This window comes from Carassius gibelio, chromosome B7, assembly GCF_023724105.1.
Source record: "Carassius gibelio isolate Cgi1373 ecotype wild population from Czech Republic chromosome B7, carGib1.2-hapl.c, whole genome shotgun sequence".
Taxonomy (NCBI): domain Eukaryota; kingdom Metazoa; phylum Chordata; class Actinopteri; order Cypriniformes; family Cyprinidae; genus Carassius; species Carassius gibelio.
The window spans coordinates 5,902,892-5,926,626 of NC_068402.1; the positions used below are offsets into that span (position 1 = coordinate 5,902,892).

At 38.2% G+C, this 23,735-nt stretch overlaps 1 protein-coding gene across 1 annotated transcript; it reads left to right on the forward strand.

Moving 5' to 3' along the window:
- Positions 1–334: 334 nt before the first annotated feature.
- Positions 335–23,673, forward strand: LOC127961940 (zinc finger protein 638). Its single transcript, XM_052561258.1, has 25 exons — positions 335–486; positions 11,167–12,619; positions 13,357–13,418; positions 13,520–13,558; positions 13,676–14,058; positions 14,157–14,380; positions 14,561–14,704; positions 15,283–15,381; positions 15,470–15,528; positions 15,629–15,822; positions 15,915–15,946; positions 16,050–16,184; positions 16,300–16,431; positions 16,644–16,685; positions 16,768–16,899; positions 17,134–17,250; positions 17,356–17,381; positions 17,480–19,112; positions 19,226–19,282; positions 19,361–20,248; positions 20,332–20,623; positions 20,731–21,003; positions 22,959–23,081; positions 23,201–23,322; positions 23,459–23,673. Exons 1-25 carry the CDS (start codon positions 365–367, stop codon positions 23,543–23,545), a joined length of 6,870 nt encoding a protein of 2,289 aa, XP_052417218.1. The 5' UTR covers positions 335–364; the 3' UTR covers positions 23,546–23,673.
- The last annotated feature ends 62 nt before the right edge of the window (positions 23,674–23,735 follow it).

The following is a 23,735-nucleotide window of genomic DNA, read 5'->3' on the forward strand; positions in this document are numbered from 1 at the left end:
AATGGATGTCTAATGAAGTTTCTCTACCTACATAGAACTGGATATTGTCATTATTTTGGGACTTTTTTTTTTTTTGCCTTTTTGTGACCCGTTACTCTCAGCGCTTATTTATTGCCCCTTGACCAAATCAATTTATGTAGTAACCCATTAAAAATACCCTGTTTGCACCTCCAGGTAAGGATCAGCAAACCAATCAATTATCATAACATCATCCACAACAACCATATTTTCATTCAGAATCTGAGACTCTGTATTCCTGTGCATCAGCTTATTTGTGGATTTGAAGGTCTCTTTGAGGCTCAGAGCAGGTGTGAGTGCTACAGGAGCACATTTGCCCTCCATTCAGCTTTTTAGGGGCAGAAGTATGATAAAGAGCAATAAGAAACTAATTTCCCAAGATGGCACATCAAATGCTATCAGAAGTAACAATGTCAACAAACAGGCCAACAGCCTGGCTCTCTTCTCTCAACCGAATACCTTTAATAGGTAAGTGACGATGTGTTTTAAAACCAACCTATTCAACTGATTTTAAATCAGTTGTGATTTCTCAGGAGCTGATCCAGATTCAGCGCTTAAGTGTCACTTGTGTCTGAAAATGTGTGAAGAAAGAAATGTAATTTGCGTTCGTGTCCCCTGTTAATCTGTTTAATTCCCTAACCTCTCTGGATGTGAGGTTTGTTGCGTTTTGTGTCCTACTCATGTGCCTGTTTTATGTTGAATCTTTATGTAGACATTGAATTAACTGACCTTAGTTAGAAGTACAACTTTTCAGTCAATCAGTTATTATTTTCCTACACCGCAAAAAAACATATCTTCTAAAAATCCTTAAAACAAGATACATTTATTTAAATTATTATTGAGGCTTGTTTTATTGATGCATCTCAAGTGTATTTTGTCTAGTTCAAGTTTCAGGATACAGTAACAAGTCTTACGGTGTTTCTCAGTTAAATGTGTTTTGTTTAAATTATTATGACATATTTTAACCAATAAACAAGGTGAAGATACTCATTAAAGAATATGATTTTCTGCTGTGTAGTCCTATCAAATGAGTAAGAATTCACTTGAATATGATTTGCAAAGTCTTTAAAAAAGATTTTTGGCAATGTCACATCAAATCAAATTCGCTGGTGAAGGCATCTATTATCATAGTCTAGTCATGTCTGGTTTCATTCCTTTCGTGTGACTCAGTATCCCCTGATAGCAATAGTCTAATTATATAATCCATGTTGTATTCATTTATAATGGCCCTTAGACCAATGAGCATGACAAACAAGAAGCTCAAGGGGTTGATTTTCTGCTGTCTGAAGGGACGAGCACCTGTTGTGTCTGCAGTTTACTATGTAAGGGAATGTCATAATCATGTATAAAATGTAGTAAAATGTAACCTAACATGATCTTTAGACAACTCTGTAATATAATGCCAAATTCAACATGCTGATGTCTGAAGTAAACTGTAGAAACCTTTTTTTTACTTCACCATGAACGTGGTGACATATTTAAGAAACCCTCACTTTGTTCTTGATGGCTTCATAGCTTTACATTTGGGGCCTGGATTTATTCTCTTGATCACATGACTAGAGGATACTGTTGCTTACTTCATGTTGCATTCCTCTTGTCACTCAGCCCAGATTAACACTGGTTCAGATAACATTACACCTACAGGATCTCCCACATTAAACTGAATGAAAGACACGGTCAAAACAAAACAAGGACCAACATTAATCTTCAAATAAATCTAGGTACCGTACATTTAATTCAAAGCGGTATTTGCTATGAAGACTATTTGTAAAGCACTGTGATTATGGACTGATTGTTGCTTTGGTATGTTCCCCTCCATCCCCGCCTGAACTGGTTGATGTAACCCATTAATTCTGTGGATGAAAGGATTTTGTTGTTCTCTCTCCAATTCACATCCTTTTCTCCTCCCCTTATTCTTTACGCTAACAATGGATCTTCCTCTGCCGTCTGGAGCAGTGACCATAAGTGCATTGCTCTAACACAATCAAACAAGCCTACATGCTTTAAAATATGAACAAATAAGACTAAAATTAAATGTCGTTGTCCTATCAAAAAAATATATTCAGGATACAAATTCACTCTATTGACTGCATTTGTGTTGTATTGTTGATTACCACAATAATAATTCATATTGAAATATTAGATGTATAAATATAACATAATATTACCACATAACTAACTATAGAAAAGGCATTTACACTTGTAAAAAAGGCACAAGGTAACATAATAAATAGATATCCACAAGACGAACATTGTGTAGACATTATAGTAAAATTACATAACTTATCAAAAGAGACTGTTTACATGTGCATGACTCCATCCACAATCATATCATTAATGTATAAGCAGATGTTCACTGCCTACAAAAGTTGTCTGACCTCAAAAATGATGACTTGGACAACTTCGTTCCTTTCATCCATCCATCTTCTACTTGCTTTAGGGCCATGGGGAGGGGTTGGAGCCTACATTACAACAGAAATAATAATGAAGTTATGCGCTTAAACGTATAAGCTTCATATTTCCACTTGCCTTGCCCTGTTCACTTTCATTGTAACTGCATTACAGTATGTAACTGTAACTTAGAGAAAACAGCACAGTGGGAAAGCTTTCTGCTAATCTGTGACTTGTGCATTTGACATTTGCACATAATGTTTTGTAAGGGACTGAGGCGAGACTGTCTGGAGAAGCCCACAATGTGTCCGCTGTGGTATTCTTGTAAATTCCAGTACGGTCAGACTGATATGCCATTTCCATCCCAACACACTATCACGGCTCATCTTTCATTTGTAAATCACTTGTTTTCTTGTCACTGTCCTCATCATCGCTGCAGAAATATCATTATTAACCACAACATTGTTAATCGGTCATATCATTCTCAGTGTCATATGCTCATCGAAATCTGCATTTTTATTATTCTCATCTTAATAGCAAACTTATTCGGGATTTAAAGACAATCATGACACATTCACAAAGCATATGAGGCAGAGAACACAATGTGTTCCTGCTGTCTGTCTGGATTACACTACCACAACATGCTGCTTGCTCCAAATAGACCCTTGAGCTGAAGGGCCAGTCATGTCAAGCAGCTGAATGCAAACTCAATAAAGCAGCTACACACAATGCATGACTGCACTCGTAAATTCAGCACACAGAAAAGGGTCATGACTTAAAAGATGTCACCTGCTAGCTGACTATCAGTTTAGTTCCGATGAAATGCAAGTAAAGGAATCTTCCGAAAACAATTAAATGGACTGTTTTGTTATAGAAGGTGACAATCTGCTGTCGCTTCCCTGTCATCGGATTGAGTCCAGTGATACGGGAAGCTATGGTGATGATCCCATGGCTTGATGAAAGTCTGAACACAGTCGGAAACAGATTTATGACACTGCTCTGTTTGTTCTGGAAGTAGTCACAGCCTCAGGCTTATGCCATTGATTGAATATTGACAAAGTAAATACCAAGAGCTTATGGTTTCTTTCCTCTCTCCTCTCACTCTTAAAATTGCTTTCCTCTGTACATACTTTGAAATGGCATTAAAAAAATGCCCAAACAATCATGCTGTGAACAAAATGGCCAACACCATGGACCTCACACATACAGTAAACCTTTTTGGACACCTCTGTGGTGCCCAAAAATAATGCAGGCCTTTAAAACTGGAGATTTATGAGGCAGAAAGGCCAGCTAATTCATCATTATGTCATCCAAATTAGGTCTTGAAGCAACATTGGTTTTCATTCTGCTGCTAAAAAAAGATTATATTTAAAATCACTGCCATTTACAAGCGTGATGAATATTAATACCTATTTAAAACTCAATAAAATAGCAATTAAAAATAAAAAACAATCATAATACCAGTCAAAAATTTGCAATTAAGATATTTAATGTTGCTGGAAAAAGTATTTTATGGTTACCCTGCATTTCTGTGATCAGTAAAATATATTTTGTGAAATAATTATTTTATAATTTCAAAGATCCCTTTGTTTCCTTGTGATGGCAAAACAGTCTTCTTCAGTGTCACAATATCATCCAGAAATTCTTGATTTTTCCAAACATTTGACTGGCTGTGTGTGTGGTAACTATTGCTTTAGAAATCTGGAAGATACTTATTATTCAATCTATCAACATATGAAAAGGAAAATCAGGTGGCATGAAGTAATATTTGAAGATAAATATGGGAAGCAAAGCCTGATGAACAACTTTTGCAAGGGGCATTGGCAGAATTAGACGTGTTAATCATAGTCTCATGGCACTAGCTGTTAACAGAAACTGAATACTGGAAAGTTTCATGTGGTTCCTCTTCACCTTTCACACTGGACGGAGTGGCATTACCTTGTAACAACCAACAAGGAAAAAAGTAAAATTTAAAAAAAAGTAAAGAACAATGTTCTTAGCACATGACCTTGGTTTTCGGCATTTGTTCAGGTTTAATTCCATAAAGGCCGAAGATGGGCTGTAGTGGATATCTATATCTGGGCCCATTAACAAGATTTATGTGTTCCTCCTACAGAAAAGATACATATTTTTTTGGATATGTTTTATGGGCATGCATGATTTACAGTGATTGTGTCTGTGCATGTTAAGAGCTTCTGGCCCTAACAGTACCACAACTAAAATAACACGTTGTCTTACAGTACAGGCATTAAAAAGCTTAAAAATGGCTATATAAGAGTATTAATGTATGTAACAGTTTTGAATAGTAAAGAGCCAGTGATAGTTCCATTAACCGGACAGAAACTCTTGTGTAAGGTAAATCAGAGAAGCCATGCTGATTTAAAGGGTGTCATGTCAACACAGTCAGTCCCAAACCTCAAGTGCAAATACAGGGTGTTCACAGCTTACCAACTGGACTATTCCTTGCTTATACTTACATCAACTTTATATTACTTTGACTACTGTTGAAACTTAACTGATTAACCTATAACATATTAAATACATTACATTCTAATCAAAACAGGTATTTTTTCTTAAGAGATTCAAACCACCTATAGCTCAAAAAACTGTAGTTTTAATAAGCAACACTTGAACCTGGAACAAGCTTTGGAAGAAGAGGAGTTAGATGAGGACAGATGAAAAAAGGAGCAAGCTGTTTTCAGTTACACCAGAAAAGATGGTGAACATATCTAGGGACACTGTTACCACAAAACGCCTCTCCAGCACAATTCAGAAATTGCGGGTCTGAGAGAAGGTTAAAGGGGTTGTGTTTGCATGAGGGTGTGTAAGTGTTCATCCGCGTGTGTCTGTACTCTGAAATAGAAGGTGTCAAGGTGCTGAATGAACTCATTTCGGATGGGGTGACAAGACCAAAGCCCAATACAGAAACATTAACCAACACATTTGAGCTAACCAGCAGATATCCGTAAGAAATCATGCTGTGAGAAGATGTTCTTTCATGCGAACAACAAACAGTAACATTCATTTTACTTTAATATAACCTTATATTTCTTTAAAGGAATAGTTCCCTTAATAAAAAAAAATTAGCTTATAATTTTCCTGTACAGCTTGTAATTTTAGGATCCTCTACAGTGAATGGGTGCCGTGAGATTGAGAGTGCAAACAGCTGATTAAACATCACAACAATCCATAAGTAATCCAATACGAGTACTATCTACTCAATACTGTTATCTCCAGTTTAAAAGTCTGAACCAGGAGAGAAATATGCACAGATCAAGCACAGTTTACAAGTGAAAACAGATCTAAACAAATATGTTGATGAAAGAATACAGGGGATGGACTTTTACACTCAATGAAATGTTAATATGGATTTGTATTTTGGTTAAAGCACCTTGAGTTAGATTAGTTTCTTATTTGTAAACATGCAGCTTTTCACTTCACAAGACATTAACTGATGGACTGGAGTCATGTGGATTACTTGTGGATTATTGTGATGTTTTTACCAGCTTTATGGACTCTGATTCTGACGGCACCCATTCACTGCTGAGGATCTTTTGTTAAGATCTTTTCATATTAAAATGTATAATGAAAACCATCATAATAATACAAGCGGTATAATAGAAAGCCACTTGATCAATCAGAATAATCTGAAAGTGGCCTGTCCATAAAACATTGCCAATAGTCACATATAGAGAGTGCCAAAGTCATATACACTAAGACAAATGAAATGAAATGATGACCATTAGGCACACGGCCATGCAGCTAATTGTTTTATTTAAATAATAAACTAATCTATAATAAACAACACAATGCATAATATATGATTTCTTTGATCTGACACAGTAGACATCTAAAATAAGACCCAGCGTGTTACATGCAAACTGAAAATACTCGTAGCCTGATCTCCATCTGCCATGAGGGCATCATGTTATCTTGACCTTTTAAGAACTGAAAGGCTCCTGGGAGAGTCTGTCCTGTAATGCTGAGAGGTAGTTATTCCCCCAAGCTCTGGAGGGCATTTATTCTTCTTATATTTAATTAGTTATCTGTTAACGGGACCCCTCACAGTCCATATCACCTGCCCTGCCAGACAAGGACAAATGGTGGCATGCCAGCTGCCCATAACATAGCTACAGTACGTGCAAAGTTGTGTGCCACAATAATGCTTGAAGAGGATGGGATGAAAAGGGCGAAGCATTTATCTAACTCTCACGCTCTTGCTTGAAGTGTAAATGACACCTTTCATCATGTCTCTTTTTCTTTCTGTCACTCATGTCTGAGTGTTTGCAATGCATCCAGCTCTCTCTTGCTTTGTGCCCAAGCTGTTATTGATTGAAATTGGCCCATGGAGCATGAATGATTTTGGTTTGTCACTATGCGGGACCTGGAAATAAACCAGGGCCAGTGAGAAAGATATGGAAGATAAAAGAGGGACAAATGAAAAGATTAGATTAGAGCTAAGATTAGAAGCAAAGTAATATTCTCTTCTGTGTCTTTCACTGTAATTAACTGTTTAGTACTGAGTCTCCCAAAAGCATGGGAAGTCCAAATATATCATAGAAAACAATCACTTCTACAATCCACTTCTAATGTTTCTGGGAAGCGAAAACAGACTCGTTCTGCAAGTTAACTGAGCTCAAGTTCTGTCTAGTAGATTAGCATGTGGTCAAGCACAGTAAATACTCAGGGTGTGAGTTTGAGATTGCCAAAAAAAATCCAAGCAAGCCAGAACTGAGTAGCCTTACTAACCTACATTACTGTTGAAATCAAAAGTTTAAAGATGTAAGATTTTCTTTTTAATATTTTTGAAAGAATTCTCTTATGCTCAGCATGGAAGCACTTATTAAATAAAAAAAGGCAGTAAAAACAGTAATGTTGTGAAATATTATTGCAATTAAAAAAAAAATGCTTACTTATATATACATATATATATTTAAATGTATTCCTATGATGGTGATTCTTCAGAAATCATTTTAATATGCTGAATTTGTACTTGAAATAAGAAGGAACAAGTAACATTTCTTAATATTATCAACATTCAAAAATTCATTTTTCTTCATGCGTGTGTGTGTGTGTGTGTGTGTGTGTGTGTGTGTGGAAACCATTATAATGTTTTTTTTTTTTTGTTTTTTTGTTTTTTTAAATAGATATAGATTTCGATAACAAGTATCTACTCTTATCAGTTTATTGAATCCATGGCTTGTTGAATAATAATTAAAAAAAACTTGCTGACCTTAAACTTTTGAATAGTAGTCTATACAGTATATCTGTGTATGGAAATATTCATAGACAGGAAAAGGAAACATTGTTTATTCATATTCATTTATATCTAGATGTTTAGCAATGGTCAAAATACTAAGTCAAATGATGTCATCAGGGTTGAATAAAGGTGCTTGCAAGTCTAGAAACTTAACCAGGACACTTGGTATAAATTTCACCTTTAGCAGAATAACAGCTTTCTTATTAGTCTTTCAGTCGTGGAAATTACCAGCTTCCCAACCCATACTCTTTCTAAAGGTAAGTAAATAAACTAAATAAAGCTGAAAATCAACTATGTAGTCAATGCAATGTTTCTATTCCCAGAGAACACACATACTGGTAAATAATAATAATAATAATAATAATAATAATAATAATAATAATAATAAATTAATTAATTAATAAAACAATGCCTGAATGCATAAATGTAAAAAGTCTAATTAACAATAAAAAAATACACTTAAAAAAATAAGAATAGAAATCTGACCTTGTACCGAGTATTAGATACCAAGAACATCAAAATACAATAATTCTGAACTTCTGCATATCTGATTATGACTGGCATTTCTTAAAAGGAACTTGTATTTAATTTGTATATGTATTTGTGTTGTCAACGTATTTAGTATTTAAAAGCGAAGCATGTTTGAAACAAACACATTTTTGGAATTAAGAGAATTCTGCCTTACTGAAAGAGTCAGACTAGTCTCAAAAATGTCAACACTGCCATCTCCTGGACGCCTTAGAGCAAAACGCCCCTATCTCTGCTGTTTACAAGAAACGGCGTTAAGCAAGTCTTTTATTAACTCCTCAACTACTGGGGAAAAAATGCACCCGTCTCGCGAAATAATGAGTCTACTGAATAATACATTCATAGTCGATTAATAAGTTAAAGATTGGAAGTCTTCCGTGCTTCTTCTTTTTCAGTCTATGATTCTGTCTCGCAAGAAGTCGGGTTTTGATTGGTTTTCCTGACTCGAGGCTCCACTCTTCGATCATCTGATCGCGTCTGAGACGCAAACTGATCGTCCCCCAAAAGTGGAGCGTTTTCCTCGTCGGATTTCCACAGTAAGATTAAAGTACGAGGTATGTTATTGTAGTGCATCTCACCTGTGTTGGAAACCCTTCTAGTGTAAATGTGGTGATTTATTTGTGAAATAAAATTATTTTTCCTCTAAAAAATGGCGACGTCGACTGATCGGGGTAAACGATAGAGGCCTGCATGAATCTGGCTGGTCCATCAGATTACTGCGTGTTTCATGCAATTAAACATTGCTTTTTACTTTTTATGCAACACATTGGCCACTAAAACGCTTCCATTAAAAGATCGACGATCGAACTAGCGATGTAAGCGTTATAGTTTATGGTTTGGGTAACTTTATAATGCCTCATCATCAGTTCAATCACAACAAATATCTGTTTTAGCAGTTGCAAATTGCATGTTATATGCTCTCCATTTGCAGTACACGTGCTCGAATTTTGTCAAGAGGTGAACTGAAGCAGATGTTTGGGTCATAGTATTATCATCTTGTGATTCTGTGTCGTTCTTTATAATGACCGGAAGAGTATCTCAGTTTAATGTCCAGTGGTGAACATTTAATACAGGTTTAGGCCTGTTATCAGAGATGGCTGCTGTGTGAGGCGCTCGGTTAATGTTCAGTCGCTGGATGGCAAGCTCAAATCTGTCTGTGCCAGTCTCGTTTTGCAGTATAAACAAAACAAAGTTCAATCCAAAACCCAGTGGTTGAGGGTTTCAGATGGATGGTTGATGATGCAATTTTACTTACGTTCTATTAATTTCTGATGTGTAGACTGCTGCGTTTTAATTTTGTACATGCATGTTTTTAATTAATCTGTTATATCAAAGGTTTCAACATCAAAATTGAACTCATTTGCTTAATGCACAATATTGGTTTTGATGTTTCATGAGTAAAAATGTTTTATATAATATTAACTAAGGTTATGGCAGTAATGGCAAATAAAGACAGATCTTAATTTTTACTTGTAAATATGTAACATTGTAGAAGGAGAATTGGTGGTTACTGTTGTTTCCTTTAGATTTTTCTGCACTTTTACAGTTAGAAAAACTTGACATAAGGAGAGATTAATTGTAGGGATTCGCCACTCACATCTTTAAATCATTTGATCTGGACTGCATGTCCCAAAAGCATTATATGCTATCTATAAGTACATCATACTGGAGACTAGGGTTACACAATTAATATAATTACAATTATGTATGCAGCAGCAATTAGTTGTTCAAAGTCCACTTCTTTTATTCTGCGTGCTTCAGATGCGTTTTTTTCTTTCTACAAATTATATTAAGAGTTTTCCCCATTATTTTCATTTTAATTTTAGTATAACATTATAATACCATTCATATTATTATTATTTTTTTACTTTTTTAAAATTTAAAGAAGAAACCAATCCAATGTTTATTTGACATTTTAGGTTTAAAACTATAGGAAAGCACTAAAAGTTTTTCAGTGTTTTCAGAGTGTACAACATACAGTTGCATTAAACAATGGTATAAACATCATTCGGTGTAAATTGTGATGGTCGTGTTTAAAAATCGCAGGTTTCAAGGTAATAATTGACAAATTATAATTTGTGTCATAATTGTGCAGCCCTACTAGAGACCATTGAAAAAAGCAGCTCTGGTTGCAGGTTTGCCAAGTCCGTTTACCAGAACCTGAGCCCAATTGGTACTCCAAACTAACCCAATCATGGTCCAGTGAAATTGGCTATCGAAATCATGTTCCCGGGGGTCAAAACCTTCTTCCAAGGGTTCCACATTGATAGAAAATATGAGCAGACAAAACCAATAGCAAGAAAGTAGCCCAATTCCACAGGAAAACCCACAGGCTTGGCAACACTGACTGTTTGCATAGTTAGAAATTGATTTATTTCAGAAATGTTCATTGCAAAGGCTCTGTAGGTTTTTTTTTTTTTTTTTTACAGGAGTAGGTTCTTCCCTTTATTTTTTCATTGAACTGGTCATGAAGAGGAGTCAACTTAGTGATCTTTGTTGACAGGGAAGGACAATATTGACAGTCCAGACTCTTAATTACATCTCACCACCAGCATTAATGTAAAAGGCCAAAGTACTGCTGACAGGCTATTAATAATGTACAGTTGCCTAGTATCTATTAATTGTCATTCTGGCCTATCATGTTGTCATGTGTTGAGGCATGTTTGTCCCTACCTGTTCACATTCAGGCGAAAAAACCAACCCTACTAAAGCACATGCATGAAAGTTGTGTGAAGGTAGTCCTAAACTGTGATATCATTTTGCTTTGTCTGTCTTGTCCTTTTTGCTTGCTGTTTTTTCTTCTTCAGCGAAGACATGGAAACCTGTTTAAAATCCTTGAAGCTGGAGATTTGAGATTGTGTGACAGAAGCGGAAAATGGTCGAATCCGTTTTTGCCATTTCTGTGTGAGGACGTGAAGACAACAAGCCAGTAACCCTATCTGTGTGTTTTTCCCTCCTAATTTTTCCAGCTTTTCATTGTTCTTGGAAAGTTGTGTGCCCCCTGTTGCATTGAGGCATTTTGGGAGTCTGCCGCTTTTAGGCCCCGCCTCCCTTCAGTTGGCACAGATAAAGACTCAGTTGGCACTGCACCAGCTAAATGCAATTGCTGGCACAAGTGTCCCTCCGCCTCCAATTACTTTCCCTGCTTTGACCTTGCTCAACTTGCTCAAGGTCACCATGTCGCATCCTTTATATAATCCCCGTGGAGGGTTTTCCAGTGGTCAGAGACCCGTCGGTCAGAGACCCGTTGTGCCTGGCCAGTATGGTCTTGGGTCACAGCCTCGAATGGAGCTAGGGGCAGCCCGTCTTGGCCCGGGTTCCATATCCGGTGCTCGCGGGGGACTGATGGTCAACCAGCCCCTCTCACTGGGACAGCGCCAGGCTCAGATTTCCCCAGATCTTGAAGCCGCCATAGACAGGAACCTTCGGGGAGCCCGCGAGGAAGTTCGTCTTCTCACTCAAATGCTCCATCAACCCAAAAAAACAGATCCCCGTCTGAGAGAGGATGCAAGGGATGAAGCGCTTCCATCCGGCAGCGGCTTTTCAGGGACTTCGCGATCTGATGAAGTGGACTGGTCCTTATACCAAGCCCCAGGCAAACTCATTTCATCTTCAAGTTTGGACCGTCCTTCCAGTTCTTCACAGCTGTTCCCATCTGCAAGTTTTGTTGGAGGATCAAGTGGTTTGGACAGCCAGCCTCCGCCAGAAAAGCGGCCTTCACGCTACACCTCTGAAAGTGCCAGCAGCCTCCTAGCAAGTTTTGGACTCTCCAACGAGGACCTAGAACTTCTGAGCCACTATCCAGATGATCAGCTGACCCCCGACAACCTGCCGTTTATTTTACGAGACATCCGAATGCGTAAAGCCAAGAGGGACGTTGATGCGAGATCGGAATACAACAAAGTTATTGACTATGGACATTCTAGAAAAAATGACTATCCAGACGAGACTCCAGATGGATTTGCAAGTAAACACCTGCCTAAAGAGTCACCAAAGTTTGTGAGGGAGGTCTCTGGACCACCCTTCATTGGCATGGACATCACAAAGCCTCCTCCGCCGTGTCAGCCAGCTCCAAGCCCTGTGCAAGTTCCAAAGCTTCAGAAACCTCCGCCTGTAGATCCGAGACCCACCAAGACGATTCCAGCGAGACCATCTGCTTCCCAGCCTGTTCTGCAGCCTCCCAGTCGACCTCCTCTACCTCTACAGATACCGCCTCAACTTGGTGTTCTTCCTATGATGACCGTTGACGACATCTCCAGAAGTCTGAATCCCAACTGGATCCCGTTCCTTTCACCTGCAATCAGCGCGCCTGCCATGAAGAGGCTTCCAACGCCGACCATGATGAACGATTACTCCGCAGCTACACCAAGAATCTTTCCTCATACATGCTCTCTATGTAACATTGAATGTGTCCAGATTAAGGTGAGTATCTTCTTACCCAGTTGTGTCTCTTTTGAAAGCATAATGTGTTTTGCTTTTTTGTATGTAAAAGGGTCTCACTTCTTGTTTCATTCATTTAAAATGTGAACTTTGAGCTAGAACTGTATTAAATTTAAATAAAATGTCAGAAACCTGTAATGAAATTTAAATGTTTGTTAACTTCAGTTGCTTATTAAGGGTTTCCATATTGTGGGTTAAAAAAAACTGATGTAGAATATATATAATAACTGGCTGGAAAAAGAAATGTATCCTGACTATTTTAAGTCAGTTTCAGTTTCAGAATGTGTTTTATCAGTCAGTTTTCTGGAAACCTTGGGGATGCCTGATGAAAAACCATATGTTGAAACCTAGTTTAAGACTTTGGACTGGCTGAAATAAATACTGTTCCTGTTGTGAATGCAGTCCTGATGACTTTCCTCAATGCAGAAGACAAAGGCAGATGGCAATCTTCATCTTCGTAATACCTGAAGCAACGCCTTGGACTTTTTCATGTCGTGAAATTCATGGACGTTTTGTTGTAATGAGACTATAGTGGATTTAACAGGCTTTATCACATCTCATATCTGGACTTCTTGTATTTCCTTTTTTTGTTTTTGAAAGTTTTTAGCAGCATATTCAAAATATTGTGAATCTTTTTTATGATCAATTGCACTGTTTAAAGAACTATTGGTAATTAAAGCAAAGCCATTGATAATTAAAGCATTTTTGTTTGATCACAGGACTGGCTTGAGCATCAGAATACAAATCTTCACATTGAGAGTTGTAGACGTCTTAGGAAACAGTGAGTGCTTTTTATGAATGGCTTCCATTGCTCAAGAACTCCATTGGAGAATCTCGTTTAACTGCTAAAACTAAAACCATGTCCTTGTTTTGTTATTATAGATATCCTGACTGGAATGTTGAGTCTGTCCCCGTTTCAAGGTAAATCCCTATCATATCTTGGGCACTTTAATCTAAAAATAAAATTCATCTTATAATTTACAATAATTGTATAAATGTTAAAAAGGCTTTTAAATGCACTTGGTTGATCATCCGCAGACCTGAGCCAAAAACAGAACACAGCAGATCAAAGCGTCACACTCGATCGCACTCATACTCCAGATCCCCCAGTCCGAAGCGGCACCATGAATCCTCAAGCCGACGTAAGCGATCCCGTTCACGCTCCCGCTCCCGATCCAGTTCTCGATCCCGAAGCTCTAGAAGGTACCGGCGTTCCAGAAGTCACAGCCGGTCCCCCCATAGGAAGTCTCGAAGCAGTCCTTACAGACGGAGGACCCGTAGTCCACCATCTCATCGGTCAAGGTCTCCAGGTTACAGTAGGCGCTCTCCTGTACGCCGTTCGAGCCCCCGTCGTTCGAGCCCATCCTGGCAACAGAGATCTAGCAGTAGTGAACGATTGGCCATGAAACTCATTTCATCAAGTAAGACCTTTTATTGCAATGCTCTTGTTATGAAAACATACAGTTTGCTTTCAGATCACTTGGTGTACTAATGCGTTAAGTTCATTTCTTGCCCACAGCTGAGTTTTCTTCAATCGCAGACAGTAGTACTTTGAAGGCTGTTGTGAAGTCCTTGGCACCAGCCCTGCTAGCTGAGCTAGCAAAGAAGAAAAGTAGTTCCACTGCTTCCTCATCAAAGGGAAGCAGTAGCAGCAGTAGCTGGAAACGGCCGCCCTCTCCTAAGAGAGCGGAGTACTCCAAGTCAAGCAGGAGCTCCACCTCAAAGTCCTCCAGCACTCCAAGGGTACGTCCTCATATTGCAGTTACAGGCTGTTTGTTCCTACATTGCTTTAGATTTAAGTCAGATTGTGTTGTTGTATTTCTATCAGGGTCATTAGAAAATCCAAGGATGAATGTAGGAGTATCTGTACTAATAATTATGCATGAAATCTAATTGTTATCTTTGTTTCTGCATGATGTGAAGCCAAGGCCCAAGGATGCCCCTGGCACATCCTGTTTGTTGAGGCTCATTGGAGTTCCTCATGGGACTACAAGCAAAGAACTGACTGATGCCATCGAGCCTTTTGGCAAGATTTATACTGCCATCCTTCTCAAGGCAATTAGAGAGGTAGAAATAATGTGTTTATCATGTGTGGTTTTATTTTTCATTAATCTTTGAATGTACAGCACTGTGCAGGTAGTCTACCTCTCTGTAAGATGTGGCCTTCACTGCTTTGTAATTTACATAGAGTCAGACTTAGTCATTTATATATATATATATATATATATATATATATATATATATATATATATATATATATATATATATATATATATATATATATATATATATATATATGCCTACACAAATGTCCAGTTCATATAAACAAAGTTCTTTTGAATACTTTTTTGTGACTGTTTTTATTTAGCTCCGAAAGTTGTAACACTTGTATATCCTGGGTTTCTAAAAATGCACAGTACCATTCAAAATATTGGGGTTGGCCAGATTGTTTTTGTTTGCTTGTTTTTTAAATCTCTTATGATCACCAAGGCTGCATTTAATTGCTCAAAAATACAATAAAAACTGTAGAATTGGGAAAAAATATGATTGCATCTTAACATTTTGTATGGTAGTATAACGCAAATATGTGCATTTGAAATGTAGTTGTAGCTGTTGGAAACTTTTGTGGTTTGCACTCTCTTCAGGCCTCGGTGTGTATGGAGAGAGAGGAGGATGCCAAAGCTTTGCTCAACTATAAGAACCTGATGATTCGTGGACAGTTTGTTAAAGTCTGCATGGAGAAGGTATGTTTGAGTCTCTTGGCAGTTCCTCTTACAGATGAACCATACCATGATAGCCCTGATATTAAATCCAATTTGTGCATTTTTGTAGGATGCAAGAGATGATGATGATGGGAGAAAATCTGTTAAGACCGAAAAACCTGTTAAGAAGTAAGTGCTCATGCGTGCAGTGGTTTTGCAGATATAACAGTTGACTTTTATTTTCCATGTTTGCAAAGGGTTCTGTTAATGAACTTGTGTCCTGTTACAGAAAAGAGGTGACTACAACAACAGAACCAACCCAATCAGCAAAAGTAAAGGGTGCAGACCCAGTTAAGGCATCTCAGACAGCAAAAGCAAAAGATGTGACCGGATCCAAGACGTCTCAAGTGACCAAGGGAAAACCGAGCGACCCAAAAAAGACTGTTCAGACAGCTAAAGCTAAACCCCTTGCTAAGGGTTCAGGTGAGTAACTGTCTTCATCTGTAATTCTTGTGGTCATGCAAGACAATCTGTATAACGTTTTTGTGTGTGTGTGTGTGTGTGTAATTTGACAGAGACAGCAGTTGCAAAGAAATTAGTGAAGAAGGTATGTTATTTTGTGTTCCCTGTCTAAACTGTTTTTTTTTCTCACATATAAAAACCACTCACTTTGTTAAATTATCTACTTCTATAAATTTTTTGGACTATAGGAAGTACCCTGGAGAAAAAATATAATTGAGATTACAAATCTTCCAGAGGAGGGAGTTACTGAGGATGACCTCACCAACCTTGCTAAACCATATGGCTTCAGTGCAACTCCTCTCATAGCAATTAATCAAAAAAAGGTATTAATATTCGGAAAATATATAGTTTTTTAAATATTATACAATTTTTATAATATTATTTTAATATGTATAGTGTTTTATAAATTTTAACGCTCTTTTTTTATACTTTTTTTAGGCGTATCTGCAGATGCCCAACACAGAGGCAGTTGAAGCAATGGTGAAGGCCTGCTCTGAGACCCCAGCTAAAGTACAAGACAAGGAGATCACTGTTAAGATGATGATGCAACCTATTGACCTGAATTACACTGTGAGTGTGTACTCCATCTCTTTAATTACGCATAGGACAATCCAAGGATAATATAAGATAACCCAAATTTATTAAACTTTCTGTTCTCTCTCTAAAAAATTCAATAATTATTAACTCTGTGTTGTCAATCAGATAAAAGTACATTTATTTATACTTGCTTGATTAATTCTGGTTAGGTTTGACTGAATGTTTTATCTTTATCTGCCCCAAAGGAGTCAATATTCAGAGTGCTAATGGACATGGAGAAATCACCTGTAAGTAAATGCCCAAAAGACGTATTAAAATTAAATAACGTGTATCATGGCTCAGACTCTCTTTTTTCCCTCCTGACCACAGGAAATTATCACATTGCCAGAACGCCTTCTCATTGTTGGCAATGTGCCAAAAACACTTGGGGCAATCAAGGAAGTAGAGACCATAATTAAACGCCATGGTACCTTCAAGAAAGTTTTGCCACTTAATGGCAGGGTACGCATCTATAATTCAATTTCTATATTAATTAAACAATCTTATTTTATTTATTTCACACATAATATATTTGCAGAGAAACAGGAAAAGCAATAATGTAGTGACTATAAAATAATGTTTGGCTTTATCTTCCAGTTTTTTTTTGTTTTTTTTTTATCTATTTTCTATTATTAAAGGGAAATGTGAGGTCTTAGCTGACTGTTGCGATATTGTTTTATTTTTTTAAAATCTCAGATTATTTTTGAGATGGAGAATGCTAATACCGCAAGGGCTCTCTTCACTCGCTTCCTCAAGATTCGATGTGTGGTCCAGAACAGTGCCCTTAGCTTCCAACTAGCCAGACCAGTCAAGGTAATTCAGCTGGTATTTTCTGCCATTTACATGTGTAGCATCAACTCAATGCTTTTACTGATGCAATTAAAAATTCAATTAATCATGTTGTCATTTATTTAACAGTTTAAAAAGAAGACTGAAGCAAAAGGGTAAGAGCGGAGAAATTAAATATTTTGCTTTTACTTTATGTAAACGGTTCCGGAGATGTCAAAATGAATTTCTCTCTTATGTTTTACTCTCCCCTTAGAGCAAACCCTCCTGGTACAACAATAAAAAAAACGAATACCGTCAAAGCCCAAAAGGTAGTAGCTGCATCTACTGCAGGTCCACCTGTCCCAAAAGACAAAGCTCCCAAAACTACTGCTAGTACTGCAGCTAAAGAAGATGAAATTATTATTATAAGCGATAGTGAAGTAAGTTTGAATGAAAGTGTTGCTGATGAAAAGATGAATATTGATACAGCTGCAACTAAAGTTACTGCAGTTCCCGAAGACAATACAGTTGATGGGTCTGCTAATGCAGAAACAACTACTACTGAGAATAAAGCAGAGAAGGATACCCAAGCTGTTAATGAAACTGTCATGGAGACCCCTGATACCGAATATGTGATAAAAGAGGATGAAGCTGCATCCTTAGTTCCCACGGCTGAATCTGAGATTGTGAATAAGAAGCTTGAAGTTGAATCCTCCGTTTCCTCTTCAGGATCTGCCGGTTCGGCTGAGTCTGGGAAAGCGGAGTTTAAAGTTGAATCTGCTGATTCAGTTACATCTCCAAACACAGAGCCTGAAGGTGGATCCACAGTTCTTGCTTCAGAATCTGGAAAAACAGAGCTTGAGGTTGCATCGGCTGTTTCCACTTCAGAGCCTGCAGTTTCAGTGGAGTCTGCAGAAGCAGAGCATGAATTGGCTTCCATTTCAATAGACTCGACCGATCACACAGGAACATTGCTTAAGAAAGACGATCAGAATGTCCTGCAGGCTGACGATGTTCCCAAAGAACTGGTTCCTACATCTGTGGAAGAAAGCAAAACTGACAATTCAAAGTTAGAAGAAGACAATAATGTTGACTCCAAGTCAGAAATGGAGATTGTTGCTTCAACTGTTAGCAGTGAGGAAACTGCAGTAGAGGCTATGGAGACCCAGAGTCCAGAAGATCCTACCAAAGGCATTGATATCAAAGATGATGTTTTAGAAACTGACAAGCTCAAGATTGAAGACGAGGGACAAACTAATGACTTGAAACCAACTGAACCTTTAGAGATGGACATAAATCCTCAGTCTAGTAATGATAATGAACCTGTTGGAGAGAATGTTCCTGCAGCTGACCTACCCTCCACTTCTGATCAAACGGTCAGTAATTCATCTGTCACAGTTACCTCAAAAAGTCCTCAACCGGTGCTTGAGACCATCCAGATTGATGACGATTCTCTGGACTTTCCTCCGGTTACACAGGAGATTTTAAAGGCCCTTGAATTAGCTGTCCATCAATGTCGCTTACAGTCTTCACTAAAACGTGCTGAAGAAGAAGCCAGACAGAATGCAGAAATGGAGAAAAAAGTTGCAGAGAAGAAAACCGCAAAAGGTCCGTCAAGCTCAAAGAAGCCTGCTCAAGCAACCAAGAAGACCACTCAAGCTGAGAGTAAAAAGATTCAGAACGAGAAAGAGAAAAAGTCTCCAAATTCTGGGTCAAAGAGTAAGCCTGCAGACACCTCGTCCCCAGAGAAAGAGCCAATGTCTAGATTCAGGAGCAGGGGTAATTCTGAAGAAGAGGGCCCTAGCACCAGACGTGGGGGATCCTCTGGGTCCTCCTCCTCCCGGAGGAGCAGGCGGGAGTCCACTCCTCCATCAAAGCGTTTAAGGGGGCATGATATTGATCACAGGGTGAGGTGTACCAAATCTCTATATATAGCTATTGTTTGAAGATGTTTGAAATGGTACCTTGATGTTCCTGCTTTTATTAATCACACAATGTTAATCTTTCCACTTGTTTATAGGTGAGCAAAAACTCTCAGCCCTCAAGAAGTCAATCAAAAACAAGGACCGCTGAAAAGGTGAGTGTCAAAACTTAACAAGTCTGCGGTCTAAAAACTGAAGATGGGCATTGCTGATTAAGAATTTGTGCTCTCCAGGAAAACAGTGAGGAACCGTTTCCATTTAACATTGATGAGTTTGTGACCGTTGATGAAGTAGGGGATGATGCAGAGGAGACTGGGGTCTCAAATACTGAGTCATCGGTCAAGGATGAGAAGATTAAGGATAAACCCGATTCCAACGCTGTAGTCTCTCCTTTTGCAGAGTCCGATTCAGCTGATCAAACGAAACAAACCGACGACATTGTTGGTTCTGAGATAGGAAAACGTGAAGTTATTGAATCTGCAGATAAAACAGAAACCACCCCAGCTGCAGAAGTTGTTGCACCTCTAAAGCCAGAAGAGCAAGAGTCTCAGGAAGAGAGTGCTGATAAACCAATGGGAACTGATAGGATGGAAACTGCTGCTGACAACGAGACAACAGAGCCTTGTACTGTAGCAGAAAGTGCTTCAGCATCAATGGACAGCAGTGTTGAGACCATGAAAGAAGACCCTGACATTGGGAACTTGGATGAATTCGTGTCAAGCAAGTCAGTTTCTTCCTCTCCTTCACAGAAGGGACCCTGCCCACCAACGTCTGCAGAAAATTTAGAGAAATCAGACGATTTCGATCCCGAGGAGCCTGAAACCTCTGCCCTAATGATGGACAATAACGTTGAGGCAACTCTGAACTCTGAAAGTCCATCCCATGATGCAATGGTCACTCTTGATGAGGTCAGTGAGATGGAGGAAGATTTTCTCGATGAAACAAATGAGGAACAGCATTCGAAGGCTGATGAAGTGCCTGAGACACTTGTAACGGTTGATGAGGTTGGAGATGATGAAATGGGGTGTGAAGAATACCAGTTGGACAAAGAACTTGAAGGCTTAGTTACATTGGATGAGATTGTTGACGAAGAGGAGGAGTTTGATTCATTCAATCCTGAGGTCAGTTTTTTATTTTTTTTTTAAGTTACCTTGGTTTGGTTTAGTTCTGGTAAGTTGGCATGACCTCTTCTTTGTCTTTCCAGACTCTTGTAACCCTGGATGAGGCCAAGGGTGACGATGAGGAGATTGAGGAAGTGGAGCATAGTGAAGACAAGCCAACTACCCCAACACCAATCATACCAGAAAAGCCTGTGAAATCACCAAGTCAAGAAGAGCATGTCTGTGACCTTGAAGAGCTCCGCAAGATGAACTTTGTAACTGTGGATGAAGTTGGGGAGGAGGAAGAGGAACAACCACCCAGCGAAGATGTTAAAGAGGTGAAACAAGTTAAAAAGAGAGCTACAAGGGCCAAAAAGAAAACTCCCCAGGCCCCAGGTGAGTAAAACAGAGAAAGCAACGTTTCTTTCTCATTAACCCCCTAGATTAGATGTATTTCTAAGTGCAAAGTGGCAAGCAGATTGTCTTCTTTTTGCCCTCTGTAGTAAGGAGATCCACAAGAGGTAAAAGAGGAGCGACAAAGATGGCTGAAGAAGCAGAGGAGCCCGAGACGAATGTGGAGTGTGAACCAGAGGCAGGTGCTTCTGTAAGCAAGAGTCCTCCTGCAGCTGTCGAATCCAAGGATCTCGATGTTAAGCCAGAAAAGCACAAGGCTGAAACCGTGAAAGTTCCTGAATCATCGACTGCAGAGGTCTCCTCAGGGCCAGAAGAGGACAGGACGAGAACTGAAGATAATGACAACTCTGCTAAGTCAGAAGGTGATAATGTTGACACACCAGTCTTCAATCTTCAATCAAAGGTATTTAGGGTGTACTCACACTGCATGCGAACCGCGCCCGAGTCCAACTGAACCGTGCCCTGGCCCACCTCTTCCAAGCGGGCCAGGGCCGGCTAATCGAGCCACGCCCGGGCACGGTTTAGAGCACTCACACTAGTCAAACGAACTGCGCTTTGGTGGTCAAACGCACCTCAGGCATGGTTCAAACTGGCTAGTGTGAGTACACCCTTAATCTCATTGAAAGTTGTTTACAGGGTTTCTGCGGGGGTCTTAAAAAGTCTTAAATTTAGTTGCATCAAATTTAAGGCCTTAAAAATTCCTAAATTGTACAATAAATTCAAGAGCTCTTAAATATGGCGATGGAAAGAACACAATTGCAATATGGCTGAATGTAATGATTAAACTTCAAAAGGCTAACGCTATCATTTCATTGATTAAACATGAGCGCTGCAGGTTCAAAGTCCAGTGCTGCATGCTTTGTGTTGTGCTGTGCTGTTACCGGGGAAAGTTATATTTTCATGTATGCATAGTATGCTTTTTCAATACAACTATTATTTTGTTCAGAATTCAGAACAATGTGAAAATCGCCCCATGTTTTTTCTCTGCAAACACGCAGAGCTTTAAATGTGAACTGGCTGATCGATTAGCAGACAATGTATTACATAAAAATCTAAACATGGGGTGTGCTATATGTATGGTCTGCGATATCGTAATTGTAGTTTTAATGATGTGTGATTTAATATGAGTCTATCGTGAAAAGCAAACACAAAACACACCTACAGAGTGCACGCATACATTAGGGGATGAAGTCAAGTACATTAGACTAGTGCGCACATTTAGAGTGTGTTCTTTCACTGCATGCATTAATCAGTCTATGAAAATGCATTTAGAATTATCACATATTTAAGACAGGGTGCAGGAAATTTATATTTATATAATTTCATATAGTTAATATCACCATGAAGAGTGCCATTTTTTTATCCAAAATTAAGCATGATCACAAATGTGAAAATGATTTTGTACAATAGTTCAATATACAAGTAGTTAATATTAAGAGATTACGTTTAAGACACCATATTTCCTGTTTTTGCTCTATTTCTCCAACAACAAAAAAATAATTTCTCAAACAGCCGCAGCGCTGTTTTGCATCTCTGAACATCAGGAGCTGTTTTGTTCCTGAATGAATCAACCGTTTAAATGATTCAGTTCAATCGTAATGACTCACTTATTAACGGTGACTTGCTGCTGCCGACTGGTGGTTTTAATTTCACATTTAAGGTACCTTTCCATTTTTTTTTAAACAATTTCAAACATCAGTTTTCAATATTTTGTTTTTAAAATATCAAAACATTATTGATGCATTTGTAACTGCAGGTTCAGGTATTCCATGTCCCTCTGAGCTGCATTAAACAGCGTGTAAATGACATTTCTAATCTGTGTTTCCTCTGCATTGCAAAGATAAATTCTGTTGATGCTGATTTAATTTGCTTGGTAACAACCCAAATGCTAAAATCTGACTTAAAAGATAAAAAAAAACGACTTAAAGGTAAAAATGCCCATAAAACACACTCAGCAAAATATCTAATTATCATTATCGATAAAATCCCAGAATGTTTTGGAGATTTTTCTTATTTTTATCAATATTGCACACCCCTAATTTAATATAATAATTTGATAACAACTTTCTTTGTTTGACTGATGTAAAGTTAATCATTTTATAAAACTTTGTTTTTGTGCAAACTTGTATCTGAACTGTAAATTATGCTTTTTACAGTACTTTTATGGTACTTTATGTGGTACTATAGACATTGCCCTACCCCGCTCATAAGGTTTTAATTATGTGTTCAGGTCTTAAAAAATCCTGCAGAAACCCTGGTTTAGAGTTTCTTTTTACCATTGTTCTTACCTGTTGTTTTCTTCCATTTTCATTTGCAGAAGTGTCCAAGCAACGGCAGGAGGAGGAGCCAACTCAGGAACCAGAGGCTAAGAAAGCCCGCTCTGATTCCCCTGTGATTGAAGACTTCACCATGCCGCCGTTTAACCCAAACAAACCTGTTGGTAAGAGATGCACTAGAATCATGCTACCATCAGCACCAACTGTCTTTGTTTGATGATGCTGTGAACTATAACTGAATCAAATGCATTATAACAACATTACTAAATTTCATGTTTTATAGGGCTTGATTTTGTGGTACCCAAGATGGGTTTCTTCTGCAGAATCTGCTCTGTATTTTATGGCAATGAGGAAACTACTAAGAGAAATCACTGTTGTACCCTAAAGCATTACCAGAACATGGAGGTACTAGTTAATTCTGAATGTTAACTGCACTTTAATTTCTTACTGGTTTAAAATACTGGTGGTACTTATTTAAAGTACTGTTCTTATTCAAGACTGAACATCTGTTTATGTAGTTAACTCTTCTTCTCTTTTCCAGAATTACTACAAGAATCTCAAGTCTCAGAAGCAGGGTGATTGCTCAACACAGACAACACTCAGTCATAGTTCTGCTTCTAATGAATAGCCCTTGCTAAAAGGTTTTTGTTTTTTGTTAACAGATGGGTCCAATTGTTTTGCTGTAAAGTTTTATTAATTTTTCTTGTTTAGAATGAAATGCTTTGGCTTGTGCTAAATAAAGGTAAAATATAATCAGACATGTCTATTTATGTGCATCTTTAAAGTCTAGCATAGGAGATGATCCATGATCCGCACTC

Bases quoted from the DNA above. Each gene is read 5' to 3' on its own strand.
- LOC127961940 (XM_052561258.1), top strand. From the start codon at position 365: ATGATAAAGAGCAATAAGAAACTAATTTCCCAAGATGGCACATCAAAT. The intron at 15,947-16,049 runs GTATGTTATTTT...TTTGGACTATAG, and splicing joins CAAAGAAATTAGTGAAGAAG to GAAGTACCCTGGAGAAAAAA. The intron at 20,249-20,331 runs GTCAGTTTTTTA...TTGTCTTTCCAG, and splicing joins TTGATTCATTCAATCCTGAG to ACTCTTGTAACCCTGGATGA.